The sequence below is a fragment of the Mercenaria mercenaria genome, chromosome 11, assembly GCF_021730395.1.
Source record: "Mercenaria mercenaria strain notata chromosome 11, MADL_Memer_1, whole genome shotgun sequence".
NCBI classification, from domain to species: Eukaryota; Metazoa; Mollusca; class Bivalvia; order Venerida; family Veneridae; genus Mercenaria; species Mercenaria mercenaria.
The window spans coordinates 65682711-65694982 of record NC_069371.1 but is presented as its reverse complement, the minus strand read 5'-3'; the positions used below and the strand labels follow the sequence as shown (position 1 = coordinate 65694982).

General features: G+C 36.1%; 1 protein-coding gene across 1 annotated transcript; it reads right to left on the bottom strand.

Annotated features, from left to right (window-relative positions):
* Positions 1–2647: 2647 nt before the first annotated feature.
* On the bottom strand, positions 2648–7897 carry LOC123531543 (WD repeat-containing protein 74-like). Its single transcript, XM_045312603.2, has 2 exons — positions 7301–7897; positions 2648–4992 (listed from the first exon to the last, which is right to left on the bottom strand). Exons 1-2 carry the CDS (start codon positions 7875–7877, stop codon positions 4412–4414), a joined length of 1158 nt encoding a protein of 385 aa, XP_045168538.2. The 5' UTR covers positions 7878–7897; the 3' UTR covers positions 2648–4411.
* Positions 7898–12272: the final 4375 nt, after the last annotated feature.

The window sequence follows — 12272 nt, the reverse complement described above, 5'->3', positions numbered from 1 at the left end:
GTATGTCAAGGTCAGATGGGGAGAATATGTGTCAGACAGCCTACACTTGCCCTGTAGGCAATGAGTACCGGGTTCGAGCCCTGGACTGACAGCACATTTTTCTCAAACTGTGACACAACTATAGTTGACCATTTCTTTTGTACAGGTTGGCCAATTCAAAAAAAAATTCTTAAGTTTGGAGTAGTATAAATTTACTTTCATATTTTTATATAAGTTCATTTGAAAAGGCAACATTCAATTTAAAACTATCGCTACAATGATTTTTCTGAAATTTGTATTTAAATTTGATGCTAGTTAGAGCAAACTTGACTAAGTACTATGATGTTTGACAGTGAAATATGGCAAATATGTATCTGAGGAAATTGGAGCTATCGCTTAAGTGATTAATACTTATGTTGCCGATGATTACGTAGGACAACAGTTTGTATCAAATCCATTTATTAAATAATAGCAAAGATAGACTTCAGGAAATACCAGTGCTGAAGTAATGGACTGTGTTTCACATGACATTGGTACTGTTTAAAGTGTACATCAAATCCATTCAGTAAAGGAATAAAAGTGCATCAAAACTTTAACATGAAATCTAAGTAACCATAGTGGGGGGAGAGAGCCTTATTCATGAAATACTAGCGTCTGAGTTATAGCCCTTGTGTCATGTGATGTGGGAGACGATGTGTAACAACTGTTTTAAGTATTAATCAAATCCATTTAGTAATAACAGAATCAGATTGAATTGTATCAAAACCTTTTAACATGAAATTTAAAGTGAAAAGGGGCACAGATGGTGAAATCGTGGTGGCAGAGATATGAACCTTACATGTATGTCATATCATGTAGGTGACCATGTGGAACAACTAATTTCAGTCTGAATAAAATCCATCTAGAATTCTGAAATAATACAGATCAAGTGAAAGTGCATCAAGGGGGCATAATTCATGAAATTCTGGCAAAGAGTTATGACTCTTGCATGATATGATGTTGGTGCTAATGAGGTAAAACTACTTAACTTTGAAGCAAGGCTATGACGTAAAACAGAGAAAAAATGATATTGCATCAAAACTTTGACTTGAAATTCTAAATGAAAGGGGGAATAATTCAGAGTTATGGATCTTGTATCATTTGATGTGGGCGATGATATGGAACAACTAAAAAAGTTTAAATGAAATCTAACAGAGATAGAGACAAGAGGGTCATGATGACCCTGAATCGCTCACCTGAGTATACTGAACCACGTTTCAAATGGCAAACTGATGCTAAAATATTAGAAAGTAGATCAGTAGGTCACATTTATAGTCACTGAAAGACAGTTTAAAGATTGGTGTGCAAAACTGTACATCCAAATTTCAAGGCTGGATCTTAAACTAGAGTGGTCACAAGCAAAAGTTTACGCACAGACACATGGACGACGTAGACCTTCTGACCTAGTTTTTGACCAAAGTTGACCCAGTTTTGAACTTGACCTAGATATCATCAGGATGAATATTCAGACAAACTTTCATACAGATCCCATGAAAAATATCACCTCTAGGGAGGTCACAAGGTTTTTTCTATTATTTGACCTACTGACCTAGTTTTTGTTGGCACGTGACCCAGTTTCGAACTTGAACTAGATATCATCAAAGTGACCATTCTGACCAATTTTCATGAAGATCCTTGAAAAGTATGGACTCTAAAGAGGTCACAATGTTTTTCTATTTTTAGACCTACTGACCTAGATTTTGACCGCACATGACCCAGTTTTGAACCTGACCTAGATATCATCAAGGTGAACATTATGACCAATTTTCATGAAGATCCATTGAAAAATATGGCCTCTAGGGAGGTCACAAGGGTTTTTCTATTTTTAGAACTACTTACCTTATTTTTGACCCAGTTGACCCAGTTTCGAACTTGACCTAGATATCATCAAGATGAAGATTCAGACCAACTTTCATACAGATCTCATGATAAATATCGCCTCTAGAGAGGTCACAAGGTTTTTCTATTATTTGACCTAATGACCTAGTTTTTGATGGCACGTGACCCAGTTTAGAACTTGAACTAGATATCATCAAGGTGAACATTCTGACCAATTTTAATGAAGATCCATTGAAAAGTATGGCCTCTAGAGAGGTCACAATGTTTCTCTATTTTTAGATCTACTGACCTAGTTTTTGACCGCACGTGACCCAGTTTCGAACCTGACCTAGATATCATCAACATGAACAATCTGACCAATTTTCATGAAGATCCATTGAATAACATTGCTTCTAGGGAGGTCACAAGGATTTTCTATTTTTAGACCTACTGACCCAGTTTTGGACCACACATGACCCAGTTTCAAACTTGACCTAGATATCATCAAGATGAATATTCTGACCGATTTTCATAAAGATCCCATGAAAAATGTGACTTCTAGAGTGGTCACAAGCGAAAGTTTACGGACGCACGACGGACGCCGCGCGATCACAAAAGCTCACCTTGTCACTTTGCAAATGCCAAAGCTGACTTGAGTAGGATAGTTCTCCATATATTTTGCATAGTCGGGCATAACACAAATGAACAACAATTTGAAAAGAAAGCATTTTCTGAAGTGATGCCACATGTATCACGCATGTGTGTATGTACCAACAAAATATGAACACTGATAAACAAATAACCAGGTCAGTAAGAACTTTGACTGTTTTTTAATGTGCATGTATCATTTTATGCAAGTAATTCTGTAACTTCTCTATTAATAAAATATCAGTTTTTTATCACCTATATCAAACATAAAGCATTCCACAAAAAGAGCATTTAAAATGATGTTCAAAACAGGACATTTAAACTTTTTCATCAAAATTTATTATCAACAACAAAATTGTTCTCTTACTTTGATATTATAATCAATATTGAGCTGGTTTGACTAAGATGCAAATTCATTTGCACTATATTTTAGACCTTTATAAGAGTTAAATAAATTTTTGATATCATAGGATGAACAAGATATTGCAAACAAACAATTTTTAGGGCTATCCTTTTATTTAAATGACGATAATACGAGTACTGATTGCAAAAACCAATGTTAGGGCTAAGCGACCAGCAAGGATCCAGATCAACGCACATCCATACTGTCCGTTTATCCCCTCATTCATACCATTTACAGTAAAGATCCTCTGAAAACCGGACCCTCCAAAACCCGGAATCCTCTGAAAACCGGACAACTACAACTTATGTGTATTATCACTTTGAATTGATTTTAAAAATATCAATCTCAAGCAGGTGACATTTTTTTTGTTTACCAACTAACAATCACAAATGTTACCTAAGTAGGTGTTAAAAACATTTATCTGTGTGTTGATATTTTGTATAGAGGATTTTTATGTATAATTATCCTTTTTGGCCATGAAAAACAGTCCGGTTTTCGGAGGATTTTTATGTGTAATTATCCTTTTTGGCCGTGAAAAACAGTTCAGCATTCGGAGGATTTTTATGTATAAAAGATAAGCTTATAAAGTGCAAAACATTTGAATCAAACAGGGAGAAGTTAATTGATCTACTAGTGTACAGGTGATTTTTTCATAAAATTGCAGTTTTTTTAATATGAAAAAGATTCTTATTCTTATTAATTATTATTGGTTTTGGCATTAATTATTAAATATTGATAGTCACATGATGCATTATTCATGATTTATAGGAGCTGGACTATTTAAGTGAAACATTTTTTCTCATCATAAAGTATCATTTTAAGTGATGTTTTTTCTGTCAGAAATAATTCAGTTTTAATATGTAAAAGAGACATACAATGCAGATTTGGGAAAAGATAAAAACCTAAAAGACACTGAACATGATACAGTCAGATGAAAGGAATAAGAATATACATATATAAATCCTCTCAGATATATTATGCAAAATCCTCTGAAAACCAGAATCCTCTGAAAACCAGATTTTTGACTTGGTCCGGACAGGGTCCGGTTTTCAGAGTTTCTACTGTATTTATTAATTTCAACACTTGTATGCAAATGATAAGCAGTTTGGATACTAATCAGACTACATGGATGTGTCAGCTATTCTGGTCCCATAGTGACGCTTTTCGCACAGAAGTTTGTATATAGTACTGCCTGGTAATAACTATGGTAAATACACACAAGATAAATATTGGTCATATCTTTTTTAATTCTCTTCTACAACATGCGATGTTATTAACTAATAGGTATTCATTTTTTGCTTGAATCAGTGATCTAATGTCTTCTGTCCAACTTTTAGTGAATTATATTAATCCATCAGAATATTTAATTAATTCCTGTTCAATACTAAAAATCATTGAAATAGATCTGAACTTTTCCCAGCTTTAAGACCCATTTTAGACTTCCAATTATTGATCTTACTTTAAAATGTCAATTAAATAAATCTTATACATTATCATGCCAAACACTGTAAAACAGTATTATATTTATTTCCTTTTAAGCTTCTTTCTTGTTTTTGTTTTCTTTCCTGATGATTTCTTTATTTCAATTACTTCTTCACTTGCATCAAGTTGCTTCCTTTTCAAAGTCCTTGTTTTCACAATTTCCATCTGTTCCCACACATTGTCATCATCATCATTTTCCTCTTTATCACTATTAACTATTTCAGAATCTTTCTCTAATATTTCTTCACTTTCCTCATTATCTTTGCACCAATCATATTTAGACATGAGTAAACAATTCAGTCTTGATTTAAGATACATCTTATGTACCAACTCTTTTGTATTTATATCATGGACTCTGAAAAATCTGTCCAAACCACATGATGCGACAAAAGGTAATGAAGAATGACACTGTATAGATCTAATACCACCAGCAAAACCTTTAAAGCGGTGTACAAGTTTTCCTTTTCGGATATCCAGTAGTCCCATACTTCCTTGAGTGTTGCCAACAATGACTTGGAAATCTGAACAAGGAGACATTGCTGTTATAGGATACTCGTCAAATGTCATATCCAGTACAGGTCTGCGTTGTACATTTGTATCATAGACTCTAACTTGGTGGTGACCTGAAATAATGGCAAAAAACATATACTAATCTGAGATACTGTACATGATTGGGTACTTTTCAAGTACACTTGATAGTGTACGAAATTCAGATTTGAATCCACTAGCCCGTTCGGGCTACCAGATTGGAAATTTTCCAAGCCCGACACCAATTTCACTAGCCCGAACTTTAATACCTTAAAATACATATTTTTTGCACCATATAACATTTTGTTAAAATACAGACATCTCTATGCATGTTTGAAGAAAAGACATACAGTACATGTTTGCCATGTTTTTGAAAAATTTTAACTCTGAATACTCCAGTCCAGATCAGCATCGTCAAGAGTCCAAAAGCATCGGACATGACACTCCTTGCCAAAACAAAATCTAAACTCTTACGCCCGATTTTTTAGGATCCGCACTCGCCAATTACTGCAACTAGGACTGTTGACAATTTGCAAGATTTAATAACGAGTGCTGAATACACATTTACACACATACTGATAGCATAATTTAAGCTCTGCCTACTGCAGGTACTTGTGAGATTTCGCGAGAAGTATGAAAGCTAATCAAATTATCCGTTACGCTAGAGGTGATTGTATTCAGCCAATTAGCGCTGTGGTTACGACTTTGACACTGTGTTTGATTGTCAATACGTGAGAGTGCAAAACCAACAATTATTCCATAAGCGTTTCTCAGTCTGGACGCAGTACTCGTTTAATTAGCATGATTTTTTAAACAAATTAGGAAAATTCGGTAGCCTGGTCGGGCTTGTACCTGCGGAAAATCGGTAGCCCGAGCTGAAATTTGGTAGCCATGGGCTGTCGGACTACCGTGAATTTCGAACACTGACTTGATGACAAAGCAATAAATACAAACAGTTATTGAGTTAAGAACAGTACTACAGTTTATTTTGTAGGAAAAATGTTGCTGTACTCCCATCGGCCTTCCTACTTGCCACAGAAAAGTGCAAAATTTATGAACATTGATATGTACTTTAAGAAAATGAAAATATCTGTTAAAAGGTAATGATATATTAAAAGGTAATAAAAAAAATATTGAAATCAAACTTAAAATTTAGTTTTACTTACTTTAAAGTTAAAGTTAGACTTTGAATGGAAACAAAGCAAGTAGAGAGAATTTTACTGTAGGACCTAAATATTGCATCTAAAATACTGGACATAAAATATAGATGTCACACAGGGGTTCCACTAGACCCGAAAACCCAAGAGTCCCAGGACCCTTGGGCCCAAATTTTGAAGGGTCCTTTTCCAAAATACAGGAGTCCTGTCCCAACACGTCAATATAATTTACTATATTTTTTTATTCAGTAATACGTAGATCTTTACCTAGAAGAAAACAATAAACCCAAGATCATGTTACAGCATAATAAAAATGTCAGTCTCAGGTCATATAGTCTCATATTGTAAACTAATATTTATCAAAATTCATGTTATTTTAATTAGGTTTTTCTTCAATATTTCATTTCATTTTTAATAACAGAACAGTTCTATAACACTAGAAAAATGTATCCAAAATGTACTATCCGAATACTATTACACTTTCAGAATGTCATCGGAAAGTAGTTTTTGCTCAGTTTATTTGGCAAACTAAGCTAAATCAGCGATAGTTCCTCAAATAATGATGCTACTTATCATAAAAAACTGCATTGAAAGTCAGGTTTTTTTTTAGGAATTTTGGAAATATGCATATGACATCGGGTGTAATTAGACCCGTGAACGGACATTCTAAACTTATTTTTGCTTTCGAAATTCATCAAAATTTGTTAAGTTTCTTGTTGAAATTACGATATGATCACTAAACAATGGTCTAATTTAAAGATGGCATGAAAAAATCTTGCGGGGCACCTTTCACATGCTCGGTAATCAGCTGCTTACGATAATTTAATAATTGGTGCCTTTTTTTGACAGTACACAGGATTCGCTTTATCAATTAATTTCAACACTTCATTGATTTCTTGTTAGCTATGTGCACTCGCCGTGACGTAACTTGCTGATAAAAATCAGCGAGGCATGTCTACAGGAGAAAGGGCGGGATTTAGCAGAGATCAAAAGCTGTAGAGCATGACCGTGAGTGTTTATTTTGAATACACGTGTCTATCGTGGAAATAGTTTTACTGAAGGAAATTAATGATAAGAGAAAGGATTATCAAAGGAAAATGCCCCCGGGTCCCGAAGGACGCACAGGCAAGTATTCTGCCGGGTCCTTTGAGCGTCTTTTGAAAATCTCCCGGGTCCGGACCCGGGATCCCGGGTCAAATGGAACCCCTGGTCACATATACAAAAGATTAAAGTTCCATTAAAATACCTGTTGAAGTTACTATCTTGTTTTCTCCCAAGAAGTTTATGCCTGTAACCCAAACTGGTACTCTGAGGTTGAGCCAATCATTTCGCACATTTTTTGCTTGAAATATTGGTGTTCCTGTGTCTAAAGTATTGATGTCATATATCTTTAAATCAGCTTCTTTTCCACCTGTTCCCAAAACATTATTGTTCATTGTCAGGCACTGAAGATGAGAGCCAGTCGTAATTTCCTGGACAATGTCACTATCAGAGTGAACTGAAACATGGCCAGAGTCAAATCCTGTTATCAAAAAATTTTCAAACTTAGCAACAGCTTTCAGATGAACCCCTTTTCCTTTTGCAAGCGATGTAAATTCGGATAAAACCTGGTTTCGAACATCAAAGGTTGCGACTTGACTACTTTTCATACCAATAGTCAGACCTGACTCTGATTCCTCATTCCAGCAAAGACATGTGATTTCGTTTGATTTATCAGGCGTTTCAATATGGTTTAAATTCTTCCATGTGCCTTTAGCAACAGCAATTCCCTTCAAAAGCCCTGTTTCAGATCCGACAAACACGTTTGGCTTGGGCGCAGCCATCTTCTCAATCGGATACACTCGGATTATTTTTATCATTTATTTATCGAAAAGAGAATTAAAAGAGCGGAAAGTTTACATAATTACTACATTTTTTACAGTAAATACATATAGAAATGATTGCATTCTCGACATCCTTTGACCCTTTTTCAGCTGTTCTAATGTAAATACATATGTTATTCTGTGTAACAACCTACAGATGTCAGTGTAATAATATTTGATATTTGAAACTGGACTATAGTTAGAACACTTTATATCCAGGCTCCAGCCAAACACGGGTGTTAACAGACCACACTTGTGGACAGTTCGATACAATATGTATTCATGACAACTCTTGTATATATCTGTAAATAAATTATATTTATGGATGCTTTGGATTCATTTTAAAATGTTCCGTTAATGACCAAAAACGCATCAGAAACTACTTGGAATTAAAAGTAAGATCTATTGCAATCATATTGTTGATTAATTTTTACTCAGGAAGTTTTTGATAATCTTGAGAAAGACCAACAGACAGATGTAATTGTAATGGATTTCTCAAAAGCCTTTGATAAAGTAGATCATTACAAGCTCATCCACAAACCCTATAATTTTAGTGTAAATCCAGAAACTCTAAATTGGATCAAGTCTTTTTTGCAAAACCGTTCGCAAAGAGTGGTGGTTTATGGCCACCTATCTGATGAACTTCCTGTACTATCGGGTGTCCCACAAGGCTCTGTTATTGGTCCTTGCCTTTTCTTGCCTATATTAATGACTTGCCTGAATCCAGCAAAAGTAAGGCCCGACTATTTGCGGACGACACCATAGTATACTTGACAGTTAGCTCCGAAACACACACTCCGAGCCTACAGACAGACCTACATAAACTTGAAACCTGGGAACAAGACTGGGCTATGGAGTTTAACCCAGATAAATGTGAGGTACTACGGATCACCAGGAAGAAAACTCCTGTTTTTCCCCTTACACACTGCATAACACCACACTTAAAACCATTGACTCAGCTAAATATCTAGGGGTGACCATTTCTTAGGATGTAAACTGGAACCAGCATATAACAACATCACAGCAAAAGCTAACAATTCACCAAGATTTATCAAAAGAAACATCAAATAGAAATGTCAAAGAAGCTGCTTACACTACATAAGTGAGACCACAAGTTGGGTACTGCTCAGTTGTTTTGCACCCCTGGCAAAAACATCTTGCTTATAAGATCAAAAGTGTCCAGAGAGCTGTGGCCAGGTATGTTTGTAATAATTATGATTTCACCAGCAGTGTAACACAAATGATAAACAATCTCCACTGGAAAACTCTAGAACATCGAATGATCAATAACTCTCTCATATTCCTTTATTAAATTCAACACCAGCTTGTTTATGTTGACCATGATCACCTGATACCCACTAGAAATTGGAACTTCCTCATACCCCAGTCTCGAACTCATTCCTGAAACCCTTCTTTCCTAGAAATTTACGTTACTGGAACAGTCTCCCTGGTCATATTCAGTCTAGTCCCAGCTTCAATATCTTTACCCAGAAGCTGGTGACGGTCATTCCTTAGCTCATAACTTACTGTTTTTATTTTTAACCTTTGCACTCTATTTTTATCTTTATCTTTTAACCTTTACACCTAACCTTTAAAGATTAATACTGTTTCCCTGAGAAGCGCCTCCCAGTCATAATCTTAATTGATTGTTCGGGAGTACCGACTAGAAATAGAACTAGAACTAATTTTCTAAGTTATTATGGATATGCCCGGCATAACCCCCATCCTGCCAGAATGGATTTGGAAAATACTAACTTACCGGAAGTATAGGACAAGACTGAAGTTCCAAAGATATGTAGAATTGATATTTGCTGGATCACTCAAAGCAAAACCAGAGGACGAAAAGTTAAGTTACTTTTGTTAATCTGGGTGGATGACAAAGGGCGTGACGTCTATGCAACACTCCTGGAAAATACAGGGTGAAAAATTTCGTGAAGTTTAGACAGCACGTATACAATATTCTCCATATCCCGTGTTTGCATGTTGTAAACTTAATAACGAAACTCAAGCAAGGCACTGCGAGAGATTGCCGTTACGGACAGAAAGAGGACGAGATGATTCGAGACAGAATCGTGGTCGGCACGAACAGTTGTCAGATCTGTAAAAAAAAACTCATTAATGAAGGTGAAAAAATAACATTAATCAAAGCGATAAAAATCGCACAAAATGCTGAATATTTTTGCCAACAGCAATTTGGCATTAATGGCAGTGGGAGAAAAGCCGAGCAGTGTAGATGCCATTAGATCAAATGGCAATAACCCAGAAACACCGAACCCAAAAACACATAAACACAATCGTCCCAACCTCAACGAAAAAGGTATCAACCTTACAAAGACACGAGATCAAACCAGTGTGGCAACAGTGGTTTTAAAAGTAGCACAAAACATGAGACAAACTTCCCAGACTTTGGGATAACTTGCTTAAAATGCCAAACATTGAACCATTTTATCAAAATGTATAAGTAAAGCACGTGCATGACGTACGTGACGTCAGTGATGCATATCATTTTCAATATGAAAGTGACACTGGTGCTTGTGGAATAGACTATCACACTAAATATTCCAATGATGCGATAGGCGCTTCATCACCACTATCTAATCCAGACTGTGCGTTTGTACCCCTCCTTGTTGGTTCCCAAAGCAATAAATTAAATTCAAGACAGATGCAGCTAGGCATCACGGTTAATGTTATATCCCGCCAAATCTAAGAAAATCGCAGACTGAGTAACCCCCTTGGACCCCAAGACAGTAAGCTGACCTGCCTGATCTCGGTCATGCATTGTAACATACAACGATCTACGTGGGGGAATACACAACCCCACCATTGGTAGGTAGGTAGGTAGGTAGGTAGGTAGGTAAGGTGTCATACAGTCACAACAAATACAAATACAAATACATGGCATTTATATAGCGCAAAAATTATAAAATTTTCTATTGCGCTTTACAATTACATAACACACATTTAACATATATACATACAAAATATGAACAGGATTCTAGAACTTAGATTTAAAGATTTGGACATGTATAAATACTACTTTACACCACTTCTGATATTTTGTATTTTAACAAGACTACACTCATTGTTCATGAAACTGCCTAAATAAACGTGTTTTCAGTTTTGATCTAAAGCTGGCTTCAGACTGAATGTTTTTCAGATAGCTAGGCAGATCGTTCCACCATTTTGGGACCAACGACTGCCATAGATCTGTCTGCTAATTTTGTTCGCCGTCTAGGGATGTTAAAGTTAATGTCACTTTGTGAGCGAAGTCTGTATCGTTGTCGAGTAGGTACAAACATTTCCCTCAGATATACTGGAGCTGTACCATTGATGACACGGAAGACTATTACTAAAACTTTGAACATGACTCTAGCCTTAACTGGAAGCCAGTGTAATTCTTTCAGAAGTTCGGTACTTGGTTTTTCATAGGAAGCATTCTTGGCTACTCTAGCGGCATGATTTTGGACTCGCTGTAGTTTTTTGAATTGGTAGGCTGGAATTTCTGTAAATAAACTGTTGCAGAAGTCAATGTGAGAATGAACCAATTCATGCACTAATGATTCAGTTGACTTTTGTGTGAAATGTTTCCGTATAGCCCTAAGGTTTCGTAACTGCACATGAGCTATCTGGAACTTTCTTTTTCTGAATGTGATGGTCAAAGTTGAGTGTATTGGTCATAGTTACACCTAAGTCTCTGACATGATCGACGCATTTTACGTCACACCCACCAACGTTTACACTTGTGATGTTCAATTTCGCTAACTGTTGTCTTGTTCCATACATAATAATTTCAGTTTTAGACTGATTCATTTTCAGTTTGAAGGTTGTCATCCATTTTATGATTTCATTGAGACAACTGTCCTTGCGAGTTGTTGAAGAACAGTTGTCTCATTTTGAGAATTTCCCGCTTGAATTTTTAACGCAATCTTGTGGTCGTCCGCGTATCCATAGAGATCAGCTGGATATTTCTGCACCTCTCGGTTGAGAGCCGATATATACAGGGTAAAGATCCCTGGTCCGGCATAAGAACCCTACGGGACACCAAACCTCAGTGGCTCCGTGTCAGATGCTGACTGTTCGACTAAAACTTTCATTGTTCTGTTCGTGAGATAAGATTCTATCCTTTTCAAGGGAGTGCTATGTATACCAAAGTCATCTTGAAGGATTTGAATCAGTATCGGGATATCGATAGTATCGAACGCTGCACTCAAGTCGATCATGACCACGATTGTTATTTGATTTTCATCTATGGTTTCCAAAATATCATTATACATTTTGACCATTGCTGTTTCAACCCCATGATATTTTCTATAGGCACTTTGGTAAGCTGGGAGGTGATTGTTAGCTCCAATATGC

Excerpts from the sequence above, each read along its gene's own strand:
- LOC123531543 (XM_045312603.2), bottom strand. The coding sequence starts at position 7,877 with ATGGCTGCGCCCAAGCCAAACGTGTTTGTCGGATCTGAAACAGGGCTT. Across the intron at positions 4,993-7,300 it reads CAAGATAGTAACTTCAACAG|GTCACCACCAAGTTAGAGTC; the intron begins GTATTTTAATGG and ends CCATTATTTCAG.